Source organism: Acartia tonsa, chromosome 11 (genome assembly GCF_053477335.1).
Source record: "Acartia tonsa isolate MP-2025a chromosome 11, ASM5347733v1, whole genome shotgun sequence".
Classification (NCBI taxonomy): domain Eukaryota; kingdom Metazoa; phylum Arthropoda; class Copepoda; order Calanoida; family Acartiidae; genus Acartia; species Acartia tonsa.
The window spans coordinates 17,908,346-17,928,012 of record NC_137270.1 but is presented as its reverse complement, the minus strand read 5'-3'; the positions used below and the strand labels follow the sequence as shown (position 1 = coordinate 17,928,012).

The 19,667-nt window shown below is 31.5% G+C and overlaps 1 protein-coding gene across 29 annotated transcripts in view; it reads right to left on the bottom strand.

Annotated features, from left to right (window-relative positions):
* Positions 1-19,667, bottom strand: part of AsnRS (asparagine--tRNA ligase) — a 55,532-nt gene that overhangs the window by 12,560 nt on the left and 23,305 nt on the right. For all 29 annotated transcript variants that reach the window (XR_013883659.1, XR_013883632.1, XR_013883633.1 and 26 more), the window contains exons 13-17: positions 19,191-19,313; positions 18,763-18,843; positions 11,313-11,381; positions 10,856-10,911; positions 9,831-9,925 (exon numbers count right to left, since the gene is read on the bottom strand). Coding sequence is in view for 1 of the 29 variants with exons in the window: in XM_080175676.1 (XP_080031802.1) it covers positions 9,831-9,925; positions 10,856-10,911; positions 11,313-11,381; positions 18,763-18,843; positions 19,191-19,313 (424 nt within the window). In the remaining 28 variants the exon portion in view is untranslated. The remainder of the gene's footprint in view (positions 1-9,830; positions 9,926-10,855; positions 10,912-11,312; positions 11,382-18,762; positions 18,844-19,190; positions 19,314-19,667) is intronic.

Genomic DNA, 19,667 nt, shown 5'->3' with positions numbered 1-19,667 from the left:
TATTCTTCTTTTCTCCCAGAGATGTCATTTTTTCCCCGGTATAATTTTTTCCTGAGCATGGGAAAAAACGTGAGAAAAAATATGTTTTAGTATAAAGAAATGTTCTATCGGTTTCAAACCTTTTCCATTCGATAGATCTTCCCGACTTTGGAAAAACTGTCAGACCGATTTTTGAAATTCAATCTGTGAAAAAAGATATTCCAGTTTAAATTTTTTGTTTTGAAAATATTATTTTACATGTATTGATGCCATCTTGGATTATGATAATTTTTTTTGTTAGAAGATTTTTATACAAAATTTTTAAAAAAGTTAAATTTCTACAATGAAAAAAAATCTTTGAACTTAAACTGACCAATAATTCAAAGATTTTTTTCTTTTTAATTTGGAAGATTTATCGCTCCATCATTTATTCCCTCGGGCAAAAATATTCATTCCTAAACATAAAACTGGATAGGAATACCCCATTTTATCAGTCTGTAGATGCGAGATCTAAGTTTCAAATAAATTGAACATATGGACGTTACTTTTAAAGAAAAGCTTCGCTTCTAGATTAATTTTATCTGATCTTAATTATAAATATGTACAACAGAGATATACACCTAATTTTGATTGACAGGATCCCTCTAATTAGAAGACTCATCTCAGGGGACAAGTCATTACTATCAAAGGCAATTCTTAGGCAGTTTTTATGCATTATTAGGCCTATTTCTTATCAATATACTTACATATATGGATAATGTAGGCAAACCTATGGTAATTTATATGTGATTAACCAATGTTATATGTTTATATTGAACTATGTACCCATTGTTAAATAACCATGTAACTTTTTCTGTAAACTAATCATACCTAAAGCTACTGATCTATTTAAGCGCTCGCTTAACATACAGATACTGTCATAAACAGACAGAACGCCAAATCCAAGTAAGGGGGGGGGGGGGGGTTTAATGCTACCATCTCGTAATCAGTGAGCAAATGGCACTTAGAATTCGAATTTCAATCTAAACTTTTGCATGAGTAATCCTTGGTAGGTCTATTTTCCCTAAATTGAACAAAAAGTTGGAAAAGTAACAGCTGGCGCCTCAGCCGTTTAGCCGTTTTTAGCCTATTTTCAGGGTAAATCCATCATAAATTACGTAGGAATCAACTTTTAAAACATATTTTTGGTTTAATTCATGTTAAATGATAGCAATAACCATTTTTGAAACTTCTAGTACCAACAGCTACCGTCTAGAACCGTTTGAAAGCGTTTTGAAGTGGAAAAGAATATTATGTGGAGATAGGTTTCATGACTAATTTGCAATATAGATATCCAAAAAATGGCTTAACGGCTGAGCCACCAGCCGTTAGCCTTTACTTATCCAACTTTTTGTTTGATTTAGGGATAATAGACCTACCAAGGATTACTCATGTAAAATTTCAGATGGAAATTCGAATTCTAAGTGCCATTTGCTCACTGATTACGAGATGGTTGCATTAAAAAAAACCCTTAGATATCTTTATAGCTTGTAATCACTAAAATCATTAGTTATTTATTAACTCTTGAACTTATTGGTTCTTCTCCCTTCTCTCCTGGCTTAAAGGTAATATGACTTATTATTTTAGCATGCAATGTATAGTTTAAATTTAGGTTCCTTTGTACTTGACATGAATTGTGCATGTCTTATGTTAGAGGCCTAACAATATGCACAATTAAATGGCTTGGACTTAGGCACACTCTCGTCCTACACTACTTATATTTATTATCTCCTATCCTGTAACTTTCATACTTAGCTGATTCACATGTATATAGAAATACACTTAATTAACCTGTTTTCCTTCCTTTTTATATTTGATACACTTATATTATATTGATCAAACACCATACTGCCACAAGTTCAACTAAATTCATATTATAATTGTGGGAGTAAAGGATAAGCATTCTACACTGACACTGATTTTAAGAATGTCTGGGTATTTCATTGAAAGTATCCACGTATTCTATATACAGTGTGTTTTTTTTTATGAGCACTTTTTTAAAAAAATGGATTTTCTGTAGTCGACTTTGGGGGGCCAGTACTCCCTCCCTGGTTGAGATATGACCTTCAAACTTTGATATGTTCTAGTACATGTCCCTAATAGTATCTGTATACATTTTTAGCTCTATATCTCAACTTTGAAGTGTTTAGCAGCCATTCTTGCAAAAGGTTGATTATTTGAGCATAAGAAAAATGCGCTAAAACCATTTTTAGATGTTGACACCTAAGTTTTTAATTTTCAACTTTACTGTTCCATTTCAACAAAAACTGTAATTTTTTTTGTTGTTTCATAATTTCCCTTAAAAAACGAAGAAAATAAGCCATTAATCATTAAATTCTGATAACTATAAGTGGGGTAAAATTGCTTTCAAAAAAGTGCTCATAAAAAAAAAAACACTGTAGTTACATTTTTAACATAAAATGAGAAAATTACTTTTTTATTTAAATAAGGGGGGGGGGTGGAAGTTCTGACACTTTTGCGTAAACAGTGATTATAGGCTTTGTCTTTGGACTGAGAGGATAGGTTATTAGGGATAAAATCATTCTTATATGATGAATTTCCCCCAGATTTAAGATTTTTTGGATAGGCCTTCAGGTTCCGGAGCTCCAGGCCTCCAGGTTGTCTCTCTACAGGTAAAAATGAAAAAAAAATTTTTTTTTAAGAGTTAGATGTCAGCTTATAAGACAAAATATGTATGTTTTTTCTTCAAAGATGTGAATAAAAATCAAAAAGAAGTATATTTTGTTTTATAAGTTAACTTCTAACTCTTCAAAAAAAAATCTTATTTTTAATTTTTACCTGTACAGAGACCACCTGGAGGCCTGAAGCTCCGGAACCTGGAGGCCTATCCAAAAAATCTTAAATCTGGGGGAAATCATCAGAAAAGTATGATTTTATCCATAATAACCTATCCTCTCAGTCCAAAGACAAAGCCTATAATCACTGTTTACGCAAAAGTGTCAGAACTTTCCCCCCCCCCCCTTGACTTTTTAAAATACGTTTTAATTCATAATTTTTAAGGTTAAATGGTGCAAAGTTTCTAACGTTTTTAAAACTCGTAACAGGGTTTTTTTCAAGCCAGGAAACTAAATTGAAAACAGAACCGAATATTGTTCTTTTCAAAAGTATTTTGAAACCCTCTCACTATGTGCCCAGAATTCCAATATAAAACAAAATTTCATAATTCTGTTAATTTTGCTTCAAATTGGGTAAAATCTTTTGGGTTGGGTCACTAATTACCCCAAGTTTTGGTATCTTTCAAAAAAAACGGCGGCGGGATCGCCGCTCCTGCCGTTAACCGCCATTTTCCGCCGTCTAAAAAACAACATTATCTCAAATGATTTAAAATTGCCTAATTCGGCGAGAAATGCAAAAAAATTTTTGGCGGCGGCTGAAAACGGCGGGAGCTACGGACCCGCCGCTTTTTTTCAAAGATACCTAAAACGAATTGGGTCCAATATCTTAAAAGCACAGGAGAAGCACTGAATTTAAGATATATCTTGATAAATGAGAATTTGATGAGAACTTGGGGTGACTGGTGACACAACCCAAAAGATTTTACCCAATTATCTCTAAAACTAAGGGAGTTGCGCCCAAAATAAAATTGCTGGTATGTCGTGTTTCAAGTCACCACATCCCCCCCCCACCTTAAATTATCAATGAAATACTTATTTATCAATTGATTTGTTTAAGGGAGGGAGGGGACATTGGGCTGTTATAATAACTTTTAATTATCCATTGGTTTAGAAACTTTAGGGGGTTTTACTGAATTTTAATTGTTTTTTTTTCAAATGTTGAGTGTCCAAATGTTTAAACCACTAATTGTAATCTACAGAAGGGGTAATTTTGTGTATCATCGTTGGATAAGTTCATCAATTTATCGGCCATTAAATTATCCCTTTAGATCCCTCATCCCTGGATTTGTTGACATCAATAACTATAAACAAGGAAACATGTTAAAAACATTTTGTAAAATAATTTTCTATTTTCCTATAACCCATTTTACTGTACTATTTCATTAAGAATTGACCTGTTATTGCTGCACTACTTATAGACAAAACAATCCTTGTTTTAAAAATTAAAGCAAATATATCACAAATCATCCCAAAAGCACAAAAAACTTTAATCCAAAAGCCTTAAAATCAAAGGATTGATTGTCTGGGCCTTTTAGGGCCTTTATCAGAAAGAAAGGGGACATTGGGCTGTTTTTCACTCTAGTCCCTAAAGTTTTATATTAACATTTTCTTGTTTGTTTATTAAGTTGAGTGTCATAACTTTTCAACCAATAATTGTAATCTACAGAAGGGTAAGTTTGTGTATCATTATTGGTAATGTACATCAATTTAACTGCCATTCTCTTATCCCTTTAGATCCCTAGGCCTTCATACATTTATTAACAAATTTGCTTAAATCTTTTATTTTCTTTACAAGTTTGCTTAACTCTTAATTCTTTAGGGCGTGCATATGGGGTGAAATAGGTTTTAGTTTTATTGAATTGAAACATTTAAGATATTATTCATTTGATTTAAAAAGAATGGTAATTGATTAAAAGCAACAGGTTCGATTACATAGCTTAAATAAATATTCCTAGGCGTGTGCATGGGGGGCCTCCCCCAACGCTCCGGGGGTGGGGGGGGGGGGCAAGGATATCCTTTAAAGACTTTAAGCAATAAGAATAAGGGATTGTATCAAAAAATTGCATTGAGAACTATAAATATCACAATAAAATGATTTGTAAAAAAAGTTATTTTAATTTGTCTTATTTTTGTGTTAAAATTGCTACAAAATGGGTCCGACCGCTCCTACAAAAATGCGAAAAAAAAATTTCAGCTAACGATGCCGCCATTGAAACCAACGGGATTCATTCACTGAGTGCCTTGGTTAAACATGTGTTAAGGTCTGATATGCGGCATCGTTAGCTGAAATAAGATCAAACTATTTGAATTTGAGAGTATCATTACAAAATATTATAATTCCTGATTCTTTAAGGGGGAATGCTTTGACATCAATTTTTAAATAAGTTTTATAAGTAAACGCATTAAAAATAATTTAAAATCGTATAGTATATTCAATAAGCTTTCAAAAAAGGTATAACATATTACTGTAGCTCAATTTTTGGTAGTTTGACGATAATTTAAAGTTTGCATATAAAATGTAATTTCAATAGTCAGGCTTTTATTACAAAATCCTAATTATCTAGGTAGGCTACTTCTCGAAGCTGTAAAATTATAAGTAATCCTCTAGCTTTGGGAATCCTTCTCAAATATGACAAAGATTAACCTAAAACTTTAAAATTGGTCAATATTCAAAAATGATTTTTTTGGAATCTTGGAGTTTTTGCATTGGCTGGGCACATAGTGCCTCTAAAGATCACTGTTAAATTAATGAAAAGATTTCAATCTATTTTATCATTAATTGCACTCTATTATTTGTTTACAACAATTCTTAATAAAATCTTTACAATAATTGGGGGGAAGGGAGGGCATTTCTCGTCATCTATGTTATATAATTTGATTATCAAATTAAGAATACAGATCAATACCAGTTATGGCCTTCTTATAGTAATCTACAGATATAGAAATGCTAATTTTACGAATCATCATCGTTGGGGATTCATATTTCATAATCCCTTTTGATACCTAAAACCAACCACCCCCTTTTATTAAATTTTAAACGACACTTAATCACAAGTTTAATTTAGACGAAAATGATATGAAATGACCCCCTCTCTACTCTTCTTAATAATAGCTTCACAATTATTTAATTCTTATAAATTGATAATTGGAAAATTTTTAGACAAAGCAATTCCATTTGATGAATAATTGAGTCGCATATTATTTTAGTCAGATTTTAACTAGCACATTTTCTCAGTCTGTACCAGACTACCAGTAAACGGCACACACACACAAATACACCCATGTCTGAACAATCTAGGGAGGGGGGTGGGGTGGGGGAGAGGGGTGTTTATCGCTTGATTATGATGCTTGGCTTTAAAGTTAGACTATAGATTATTTATTGGGTTATTTTTGTGACGGAAACATTTGGGTTCCAGGTTTTGATCTAGAAGGCCTACAGATCGGTTTTAGAGACCTATAATATAAAGTAGTATTTTTTTGTCTGAACCTTAAGATCTCAATAACAAACTACTACCTTTTTAGTAAAGCTTCCACATTGAAAGGTTTTAGACAATTTTATTTTTAGATTAAATTCTTTCTACGGATGGAGTTTGGCAATTAAAAAAAATATTTGCATACAGATTAGGGTTGAGCCGGATATTTTTTTGGCCGGATACCGGATATCCGGCTGATTTCAAATGCCGGATATCCGGTATCCGGCCGGATATTCGGCCAACGCCGGGTATCCGGCAAATATCCGGCCTAATTACCGGATAACCGGCGAAATTACTACATATTAAAGTATCAAAAAAGGATATAGTCCCTTTCGTGGCAACGCACCTTAAGAGGCGATTCGTAGTATTTTTAAAATTGCTTTTAATAGGTTATTTTAGGTTAGGTTATATTTGGTTAAGTGATTGCCCCGCAGGGTTAGGCAATTGGCCCCGCAAGGTTAGAGTACCCCGCGAGGGGCTAGAAATAGGGGAAAATCTACCGTGAAAATACGAATAATCGCTCTTTAAGGGGCGTTGCCACAAAAGGGACTATACCCGCAAAAAAAATTTCTTCATAAACTGGTGTTTTATATTATACTAGCGGCTGCGTCTCTAGTATCTAGGGATATTAGTAGGGACATGAAAGTGCAGAAAAATAATATAAAACCTTACAACGATTTTTTTAATAAAAATTAAACAGCCTAAAACCACCCTGTGACCTATAAGAAGCTTCACTCTAAAGGAGAACTATATCGGTTTAGCGGTTAGCGAGATCCTTCGCTACAGACAAAAAAAGCTTACTACTTTATATAATAGGATAAAATTAAGGTTAAAACTTAAAAATTAAGTAATTATTTAATGATCTTTCTTCTTAGCAAATAAATCTAATTAACTATTACTACCCTCAATCTGTAATATCAACCTATAATGGTTAGAGGATGGGCAGGGAGGTGGCGTTGTATGCCTGCCCCAGTGCCCCCCCCCCCCCTTGTTTTTTTTCTATCCTATTTTCTGTGCATAAAAGGTAGAGGGCTATAACTGAGTGACTTTCGAAATATGGGTATGACACATAACTGAGAGTTGAAATTGCCAGCAAAATTCTGGTCAGGTCATTCAGGTAAAAAGTAAAAATATTTTTTTACTTAAACAAAGCATTTCATGTTTTCTAAATTTAAAATATCCTATGGTCGTACATCCTCATATGTAATATAGGTGTTCAAGTCGATTTCAGGTTCCAGGTATAATCTGCAAGTCCTGAACCTCTAAGTCTCCACAAATCTTTAAGCGGTTCCTGTGACCAAAAATTTTTACTTGAAGATTTCAAATTTTTTTATATATCAATTATAATTTCATAAAATCCGTTGCCGTTCACCTGCCAACCGTCGGTTTGCGGCTGGCAGCTGCCAAGTACTGCTGCCACCGCCAAAATTTATGTTTTGAGATTTCTAATATAAAATTTAGATAAAGATAAACATATTCAGAAAAAATTGTTCTTTTAGCTTCAATAATAAGAAAATTACAGCCATTTAAGATTTAAAAAAACAGAGATTTTTGTTGAAAATGTCCGGATATCCGGCCCAACCCTAATACAGATACCCTATATGATAGGGGCACAGCTTCTAGTTTGATATATCCGGCGTCAAAAATCAGCCGGATATCATGTAACCGGATAGTTTTAATATCCGGTATCCGGCCGGATATTGAAAATGACCGGATATCCGGCCCAACCCTACTAAAATCCTACCCAAGGCAGAATTTCACAGCAGGCATGGTGGGATTATTAATGTACAATGCTTTATACATGATCATAGTTGCCAGATATTTTTTAGATCATAGTGTACAAAATATGTGTACATTTGTGGGGGAGGAGAAGGCAAAGGGGAAGGGAAAGAGAAAAGGGGGGAGTACATTACTTATAAAAGTTCATTTTCCTAAAGTTAAAAATGCGGACATTACGCACAAAATGCGTATATCTGGCATCGCTGTTCATGATCAATAGTTGTGTATTACATCAACACAACTTACAGAAATTTTTCACATCTTTTTCTTATCACTTTACTATTAAGTAAATCCGTTCCAGTAAACCCTATGTAAATCAGGAGATTAAACTAATTTTCCTTAGTAAATTTACATTTGTTTTTTCTATTGCTAGCATGTTAAAATAAAATAAAAGTAATTTGTAACACGTTAATAAAAAACTCGAATTAATAATAATCATTACTTTAGAACTATAACTCGTTTAGTAATAATCATGGAACATCTAGCGGCAAAATATTGAACTACATATAATACAAATTTAGTTAGCGATTTGTTGTACAATGTCATTAAGGTTAGACTTGACGTCCATCCGTCCAACTGTATGGCACTTATGTGCTGTTTAAATAGTGGTTTGTAAAGAAAGGGCTTTATAGATATCATGCTGTTTCGCCCCTAGCATACAGATGGATAACGCCAGCTGTTACTTTTCCAACTTTTTGTTCAATTTAGGGAAAGTAGACCTAAATTTCAGATCGAAATTTGAATTTTAAGTGCCATTTACTCATTGATTACGAGATGGTTGCATTTAAAAAAAAAACCTTACCTGATTAACATGTTTTCTCATTGGTTAGCTATAAACTCGCCGTGTCCAAACTTTTGAACCAATTTTTAGTAGCGAAGCTACTCTATAATTCGAAATGTCCATCCGTCGGTCTGTCTGAGATAAAGTGGGGAAAACGTGATTTTCTCGGCTCCTATTAAATATAGACAGCTGAAATTTTCAGAGAAGATTCCCATGACATATAGGCATCTAATCTATACATTGTTTTGTCCTTCTGTTTGTTAATTGGGGTGCTAGATCGATTCCTAGCTTTTTTATGTTTTCGTAATTTTCTCAACTGCTTTTCAACACAGACGACTGAGCTTTTCAGGGATTAAATAAATTTGCATCCTACATATTTTTACTAAGTTTCATTAAGATTAAGATAAGGGTGCTAGATCGATTCAAGTTTTTCAAGTTTTCATAATTATCTAAACTCCTGTTCAAGATAAACGGCTGGAATTTGTAGGGATTAATTAAGTCAACATTCTACATATTTCTATAAAGTTTTTTAAAGATATGATAATTGGTTGGGGTGCTAGATCGATTCCTAGTTTTGCAAGTTTTCATGATTTTTTCGACTTCTGTTCAAGATAAAAAGCTGTAATTTTCAGAGATTTTCACCAAGTTTAGTAAAGACTTGCTATTGGTTGGGGTGCTAGATCGATTCCTAGATTTTACGTTTTTCTTTTTAGCTAAATGCCTCAAAAGACATTATACATTTTTAAAAGGCTTCGTGATTTATTCCATTTATGTATTTTTAACATACTCAAAAGATTATTTCTTTCCAGACGTTTATCAATAAATTTTGAGCTTCGCTACTTATGGATGTTGTCATCCTTATTTTAAAAATAAGTTATTATTTTGCATATTATGAAAGTATTACCTATAGTTTATCGTCCATCGTACACCTGAAGATCCCTACATAACATATTTGCTTACAGGGATCTAAAGGGATGAGACAATGACCGATAAACCATGATGATACACAAATCCACCCCTTCTTGAGATTACGATTAGTGGTTTAAACGAATGGACATTCCTTACAGATGCTAACCCAATGAATAAGAAAACGTTATTATAAAACTTGAGGGACTAGTGTAATATGATTCCTTATTTGCTTACCTACACAGAAGACATCACCAAGGGCGGGAATAACTGTTTCCAGGTAGAGCTGGGAGGATTGCGTCAAGTAAGCATTCTCACCAAAATAGTTCAAACTAAAAACAAGGACAATTTTGTAGATAAACAGCGACAGGCTAACAGTATTTTAAATATGAAAAGAAAAGGGATAGTTGCATGAAGTAATTTCATTAAGCATTTCAGAAAAAAAATATTTCAAGCAAAAGTTTCAAATATACCATCAAACATTTTAAATTTTGTATTACAATAAATAACAAGCAATTAAACATCACAAAATTAATCGTCATGCTGTTTTTGTGAATATAAGCTAGCTATATAAATTGCTTTTATCACAAAAATACGATTTTCAAATCTTGGTATTTTAAAACCACGTGGTAGAAAAATTAAATTCTTTCAAATATATACCCTATAGATGTAGTTTAAAACATTGACCAGGAAAAAATATGCAGTTCACTAAATTAAGTTCAAATGCATTTCGTGCAACTACCCCTTTAACTGAGCTGGATCTTTAAATCATTTCAATGGTGTGCCAAATCGGGGTGAGCTAACTTTCCACCAATGAGAGCACAGCATTTTACAAAATGCCGCGCTGTGATTCGGCGCACCACGATTTGGCGCACCATTGAAATGATTTAAAGATCTAGCTCTATTAAACAGTACTAAGTAGCCAGAAAAGGTAGCTGCGATGATTACACGTTAAAGTTATCTAGTTTGGGGATTCTTCACATATGTAAATAAATGGTTTTAGGCTTCAATTATTCTGCTCATCCCTCTCACATATACAGAGCCCCTAGATGGTAGGGACGTAACCGCTAATAGTAATAAATGCATTGAACTTCTCTCTTTTACAAGCGTGTTTGTGTGAGCTTACATACTAATATGTTATATACCAAATATAAGTGTATCGACTTATTTTTGGACAATTGCCATTGACTTATTATCGAACGTACTTACATAAATGAATATAAAGCAGCAGCGCTACTAGTCAACGGATAAATGTTATTTACCTAAACAAGGTGGAACCTCCTTCACACTGAGTTTGGACAAGGGTAGGTGGCGTCACCTGGCGAGTAAAAATATTATCAAAATCACTGATGTGATTAATTCAATCGAAATATACTTCGTATAATTAGGGGTAACTTCTTAGTCTCAGAGAAAAAGGGATAAGACGATGGTCGAAAATTTGATTTACATCCCTAACAATGATGCACAAAATTACCCCTTTTGTAGATTAAAATTAGTAGTTGAAACGTTTGAAATCAACTAACCGAACCAACCAAACAGAATTCACTAGAGCCCCCAAAGTTGTTAAGTCAACGAATAAAAAAACGTTATTATAAAACTTTGGTGTAATAAACAGTTCACTGTCCCCTTCCGCCATGTTTCTCTCATTGTCCCCTCTATCGTTATCCTTGTCCCAATAATAAATGATTATTCAATTTCCATTCCGAATTACAAATTTACCTCAAAATATCCACGAGAAAAGAAATGTTCTCTGAAGGCTTGAGTCACTACAGATCTCATCTTCAATACCTAGCAATTAAACAAGAATGAAAATATCAAGTAAACTGTAGTAAAATAGAAAAAAAATAATATAATGTAATTCATGTAACGTCCTAATCAACCAACAAAGCATTCCAAAATGATTGGTTGAACTTGAAATGTTTGAAAACTAGTTTGAATCAAGATATAACCAAAGTACCCATAGTTTTTAAGCTAACAAATAAGATGTCACGTTTATAACTTTGATTACCAGTATGATTTACAGACCATAGTTCTTTCCCTCCCTATTACTCCATCGTAAAACATAAGGTAATGCTCTAGCTCAAACAAGAATTTTTTTTTCTTTCAGAAGCTTTAAAATCAGGGTGTATAAAACTAAACTTAGCAACCAAAACTAACCTAACTTATCTGCTTGTTAAACATTAATAAAAATTCTGCTATTTTTGTGAGAGGTATTTTTCTAGGGGCGATTTATCTAAGTAGGGTGGTGGTACCCTCCCAAGAAATAGTTATAAATCTTCCCAGGACCTACTAGAAGCTTCATTGTAAAGATCTTAGCGAGATCTTTCAGAACAGACAGCCAAACATCCTGTTACTTTTATATAAGGAATGTTAAAATAGACTAGGGAGTAAAATGTACGTACCCCATATGATATTTACTTTGCAAAGTTTACTTAGCATTTATTCATGTAATATTCATGATAACTGTTTTCAAGTATTTATTTAGTATGTTTGAATGTTTGCTTATGATTGAAATGAATGGGTTCAGTAACACCGACTGTGCATGTTGTACTTTCAATATAGAGAGAATCTGGAATATGTAGTTTCATCAGGTTCAGACCTGTATCATTATGTGTATGTGACTTAAAAATCATATTTTACGGTCGACTAATATCAATTTTAGTAACCAATAACATTTTACTTATCTTCTGTTCCTCTTTTAATTCAAATAAACAAAGCAAACAATAGGCAAAATTTGCAATGAAATAAGATTCATCCAGTGCACATTTTATTAGTTGAGGAAAGGCAGTCATAGAGAGAACATGTCTCTCTGTGCAAACATTAAAATAATTAAAAATGTGATACTAGTGAGTGACTAAATCAAACACATTTCAAAATGAAACTAAATTTTTTTTTTTTTTTGCTAACAATTGTAGCAAGTTTTTTTTCAAAAGTACTCAGATCAACTCACAAACACAAAAGGTAAAATTAGTAAAACAAACATAAAACAAAAATATTATGATATACAAACTGAAATACTTTTTTCATATCTGGTCAACATATAAACACAATATGCCCAATCCGCTGCTAATCAGACTATACTCTTACTCTTACAAAATAAAACTTTTTAAAATTAGAACAATCCCAAAAAAGAATGTTAAAATTGTTAGGGATGCACATTACTTGTCTGCAGGACAAGCCTTGATTAGAAGCTCCAAGTAATCCTTACTTAAACATCGAGAGAAATGGATGCACACAGAAAATAAAGATATTTATGTTAAGTACCTTCCTTAATAAAAATGTTAAATATTTCTTTATTTTCATATATAATAATTCATTTTAAATAAAATAACAACTATTTCTTTTTTACGCAACAAGAATTTGCTTAATAAGCATATCAAATATAACATTCATAAATAAAACAAGAATTTGCTTAATAAGCATATCAAATATAACATTCATAAATAAAAGTTTAACACTTTAAATTTTTTAAAATCATCTAATTTATTTCAGGAAAAAAGACTTGTTATCATAAAATAAATTACTTTAAAAGACAAATTACTAAAAATACTAAAATTACTAAGATACACTAAAAAAAAAAAAAAAATAAACAAATACCTAAACTACAAAAAATGACAAACATAAAAATAAACACTAAAAAACAAAATACTTTACAAAAAAAAATTACACTTTGAAAATACACTACAAAATAATACACTTTTAAAGTAAAAAATATGCAAAAATATAGACCTACATCAAAAAAACTTGACTTAATTAAAAAATACTCTCAACACAATAAAAAAATGAAATTATCAGCAAAAGTAGGTTTATATCAGCCTTCCTTTTCTCATCTCATTGGAAGCCTGCTGGTTTTCTTAAGCTTGGTGTAGCTTTAAAGCACTTTAAACTGTAACCCTGTAAAGAGGACTGTCCACGAACAAGAGCACGTGATTCTAAGTACCTTCCAGCATTGATCCTAAGTATTTTCTTTCAGAATATAATAGGTCACCATTAATAATTAATATATTGACGATAAAATTTATATTTCACCACTTCAAGCTGAAGAAAAGTAAAAAAATGTTCAGGTTTTTTAGCCAAAATTCTATCAAACGTTTTGTTGAGTTCGGGGTGTCTTTAATTGTCCATGTTGTCAAATGATAAAAATAAAAAAAAGTTAAAAGCACATTTACTATATCTCATATGTATGTTTAAATTAATGCTAGTATGGATTAATTAACAATCTATATAACACGAGTATTCGCATATGTATCATCAAATATCCATTTTATTAAAAGAATTAGTTTCATAAAAGTTTTCAAAATCAATTAAAATACCTAAAAAAATATGGTGAAACATAAATTTTCTCGTCAATACATTAATGATGTATGGTAACCTATTATATTCTGAAAGAAAATACTTAGGATCAATGCTGGAAGGTACTTAGAATCATGTGCTCTCGTTCGTGGATAGTCCCCTTTAACCTGGTCAACTGTAAGACTCCACTGATTGAAGCATATCATAGGAGGGTGTTGACCATGGTCTGCATGTTATATAAATTATAATTTTTTTATAAAATTGTAATCTTATCAAATGTAGATTCGAAAATATATATTCATTCATATTCATTAGTTCTGTTTCAATCTTATTAAAGTTTGAATAATGATTGTTGCATTGTGCAAATAATAAAAAAGTATTTGAATTCTGAAATGTTAAATTCTTAAGAACTTTTCAGCTGCTGCACCGGCTTTACCTTCCAGGTAAAGGTCATATAATAGTTTGCTTAGTTTGATGAAAAGACCAATTCACCAAGGCCCTTGCAGCTTGGGACAAGGCCACTTATGTCTTTTATAAAATAGAACAATTTGATTAATGCTGTTTGTTTAGGAGAATTATAATTGTTCTGTTGTATTTGATTAATATTTTACCTAGAATGCAAACATTGTTGACTGTGAAAACCATATATTTGCAGTAACATTTTTTCTTTTCAAACAGTTGTACTTACAATGGAGTGGGTTAAACTTCTGATTAAAGTAGGATTAATTCCTATCAAACAAAATGCTTATGGGGAATTTGAGTATCATTTCTTAAATATAAATTATCTTGCTCTGCTTGTCTCTCAACAACTTATGTTTGGTGTGGTATATTATTACTGGTTAAACTTCTACAACATGGGTATAGTTGGAATCATCAAGACAGTCTTCTTTTTTGTTGCCATCAATGGATCCTTTATATTGTATGTAATGATTAGTTTAGCCATCAAAAGACTACAAGGAAAAGCAGTTCACCTTCAGTGCAAGGTATATAGATTTGCTTGTCAATATTTTTATGATGAATTTGTTTTTATTTATACATAAACATCACAAGTAACTTTTTACACACCACTTTTGACTGGAAATAGTCTGTAAAGAGTATATTTAGACTTTTAAAAATCAAATGTATAGAAATATTTACTTACTAGGACTAAAAAAATTTAAAATTATTTATTTTAGGCATCTTGGAAGGAAACATTTACTATATTCTCATTGATCTTCAGCTTTGTAATCTGTTTTTGGGTTGTATCTTATGATTTTCTACTCTACATAATCAACCAAGAAAATGTTACATTGAGGGCTTTAATATTGTTTGCTGTTGCATTCATTGCAATTAGGGCAATTTTTGATTTCTATGGGTTAATGATGGTACTTTTTAACTGGTTGAAAGCTGCGGATTTGAAAGGTGGGGTTTTAATAATTTATAGACATTTTAAGGGTCAATATTTTGCATACAAAAAGATTACCTTTAATTCATTTTTTTGATAAAACTTTCTTTCAAGGTAAAGATGTTCTAACTGATGTAAAGCTCAATTTAAATGCTGCAGATTATCTGTTAGAAGATTTTGTTCAGTTCAAAGACAGTGTTCAGATAATGGTGCTTTCATTTCCAACAATTGTGTTGACTACTTTTATCATGAGTGTCTACCTAGCTCTTAAAGGTAATACTTTTAAAAAGTACAAATTTTTTTTTATAAATATTACTCCAGACATAAAATAAACCAATGAGCAAGTTGTCAACAAAAAATTATTTGAATGAATAGCACAAAAAATTAAACCAGCTGATTTTAGAGATGATCATGAGAAGAGAAATATATTAATGACAGCATCACAAAACTCAAATTAAAAAGCAAATAATTAATTATAGACTACACCGCTAACACCGAATTTTTATTATCTTGAATTCAAATGACCTCTACATTTTATTCCGGAATAATGATAGATAAAGATTGTTTTATTCAAATCATGTCCAAGTGTCTCCTTTCAACCATTTTCACCAATATCTATCATTTTAAAATAGGTGGTTCGCTAACAGATCTGGTTGCCATTCCAATGTCATTGTGTGTAGTTATACAGCATGACCCTCGAAAAAGTATTTTTAAGCATCTGCAGCCCTTATTTCTCAATGAATTATTAAAAAATGCATATGTCCTTGTTCTCCATAGTATTCCACGTAAGTAGATATAAAAATATTTTTTTTACCTCCATTAACACCGGAGATTTTTAGAGCTAAAGTTTTGAAAAAGTGACTGAGAAAAAGAATTTTTTTTTGTTTCTCTTATTTTTTGGATGGTTATATTATGTTTTTCTGGCAATTGAATAATGAGACACAAAGAAAAACAAGTTAACTAAATATTTCTTTTTATTCCACCAAAAAATATAAATTTTTAATGGCAAAAAATACTACTGAATGAATTGATTATTTGCAAATTTTAGGTTATTAATTAACCCTTATTTATAGAAAAGGATTAATTATGACAGTTGCTCCGCCTACTTTTCTGACATCTCAATTATTTAATAAGGGGTAAATTAAGCTTTTTAGACTAAAAAATCATTATGTTTTATTTTTATTTTCTTTATAACTTTTTTGTTATTAAAGTTAGGATTGTGAAACAAAAACAATTTTCCTGCTATATTAATAGAGATTTATCTGGTTTTTTAATCTTAAACAATTTTGCCTAATAAGTAAGTTTTTCAAAATATCATTAAACTAAAAAGACTCAAAAAATATGTGTAAAAAAATGCTTTTTACTCAAAAACTAAATTTTTTATTTCATTTTTGTATAAAGTTTCTGCTAGTAACAAAAATAAAAGGATTTCTAGCTTAATTTTGCTAAAAAAGTCGTATCATGTTAAAAGTTACTTTTTCCTCAGTCACTTTTTCAAAACTTTAGCACTAAAAATCTCCAGTGTTAATGGAGGTAAAAAAAATATTTTTATATCTACTTACGTGGAATACTATAGAGAACAAGGACATATGCATTTTTTAATAATTCATTGAGAAATAAGTGCTGCAGATGCTTAAAAATACTTTTTCGAGGGTCATGCTGTAGTTGAGCTATATTCTACCATAATGTGTGAAAAAGTGTACAAGAATTTACAGGAGGTGAGACTTACTATAAAAAACTACAGTTCATACATTACATACATGTTATTTAATATGCCTGCAAATTAAATAGGTACCTGAGTGAGGATTACATCACACAATTTTTATGGCCAGTGTAGGTCCATATATAAACTTAAAGTCATAAATACATTTTAGATAGCAGAAGTGTTAGCAGACAAAGCCTTGGAACAAGACACACACAGAGAAGCCATGAGGTATGATTTAATATATTATGATCCAACATATTATTTTTTAATTGTACTACACTTAAACAAGTTGTGTTAAACTCTTGTCTGTAAAGGTAACAGAATGGCTTGTTTGTCTATATCCTATTATCTCGCTAAAGAAAAAAGGTTTTCCTGGGCAGAGAAGCTTTTAATAGGTCTAGGTTCAAAACTATTATTGGGAAGGATACCACCACCCACCTGAAAGAAATCATCCCCAGAATATTGAGGCATCATTGATCAAAGCTACTGGATATATTTTAACAATATAATTTGTGATAAACTCCTAATTAAAAAAAAACCACTATGATGTAATTTTTTTATAAGTTATCAGAGGCAAGCAGAAAAGATGAGGAACCATGGAAAATTTACTGGTTGTGGATTCTTTGAATTGGATATGACAACCCTAACTGCCATGGCAGAAATATCTCTAACATACATCATTGTCTTAGCTCAAAACACATGAAAATAATCAGATTTAGGCATTATTGCCCTTATTAAATCTTTATTTTGAACAATAGTTTAATGTCTTTGTATTTGAATTTTGTTCTCACAAAACTGCCATTTTTATCTTAGTTTTATATATTACATAGAATTAATTTATGTAGATATTTTGTGTTGATGTTATAGGAAATATAACTCTTTTAGTGTCTTTGTAAATGTACCTACAGTTATCAATAAACCAACCATAAATCTTAGTTTTTTTCCTTAATTTATTATTGTGTTTTATTTATGTATATTTGGTGTTAAAAGGGAAAAGTAGGTTGCGGTTAAAATACGTATAAGTGTGTGTTTTAAGGCTTAAAAATAATAGTAGAACGATAATATTCACTAAATATGTGTATTTCTTATTGAAAAGAACCATAGACAAAAATTTTTTTTTAAAGTTAACATAAATATTTTACTAATGTTTTTAACTTAAAACACACAACCTTTACGGATTTTACCCGCAACCTACTTTTCCCTTTTTAAAATTATTAATATATTTATTTTTAGAGTTTGATATACTTCTTTTGTCATTTTTATTAAACATTAAATTGAAAATCAACATAGGTTCATTCCTTTTTATTAAGAATCAAAACAGTTTTGAGCCGACTCAAAGAAGGCCTTGCAAGAAAATGATGTAATTAATGAAGCAGAATTCCAATGGAACCATCTTCTGATATAATAACTCCAACTTTCCAAGAAGGAGCGCATCTTATCATATGTCTATTGCTTGTGTGTTCTCCTCTAATCATAAAATGTCTCTTATCTCTAGTTATGCTTCTGAACTTGCTAGTGTGTTCTCCTCTAATTATAATATGTCTATTATCTCTAGGTATGCTACTGACCTTGCTAGTGGGTTCTTAGCTGGATCTTTAAATCATTTTAGTGGTGAGCCAGATCGGGGTAAGCCAACTATCCACCAATGAGAGCACAGCATTTTATGAAATGCCGTGCTGTGATTGGCTGAAATTCGGCTCACTCCAATCTAGCTCACCACTAAAATGATTTAAAGATCCAGCTCTTCTCTAATCATCATATGTCTATTGTTTAATTATAATACTAACCTTGCTGGTGTGTTCTCCTCTAATCATAATATGTCTATTGTCTAATTGAACATCAGGGTGTGACTCCACATTAAGTATTGACTGAAATAAATAAATACAGGATAAAAAAATCGGTGAGGCTATACAAAAAAGTAATTCAACATGTACAACCAATGAATACACAAATTACCATTATGCCAAAACTACATATATGACAATTATATAAAATACTTTCAAACTTGTGTATATGCATAATAACTTTAGTGTATTAAAATACTTTAAATAATATGCAGTTAAGAATTAAGGTTATGCTGACAGAGAAATACATTCTTCCTCTTTTATAATTGAACCACTAAAGATTTGAGGTTACTACCTAGCATTTTTGCCCTTAGTTACAATATTCAAAGTAAAATAATACAAACCCCATATATTTTTGAAAATCTAGTTACCTCAGCTCCACCACTAGGGGCGCTGCCAATAAGCTCCCAATAGTCAGCCATCAGTTCATGTCCGCCAGGAGCGGTCTTGCCCTCGGGGACTGGCTCAACCACGCCGTATATGCTAATAGTAGCCTGAAAATAGTATTTATTTTTTTGATAAAATCTTGTTTGTCTGTGTGTGTCTCTGTCTGTTTGTCTCTCTGTTATGTACAGCAATTGATGTAGAATATACGTGGATATTATGCAAGGAAACATTGTTTCATTTAGGTTCTAACATGAAACTCTTTTATTGGTCAGTTCGTTTATCTAGTTAAAGGGGGAAAAGGGGATGGATGCGAAGTATCATTATTTTAGCATGCTGCGAGTTACACTTTATTAGTGAACATGAAAATCTGGTGTAATATCCAATTAATATTATATCCATTACTAGCGGCTTCGCCCCTAGCCTCTAGGGGCTTTGCCCCAAGAAAAAAAATAATTTTCTGC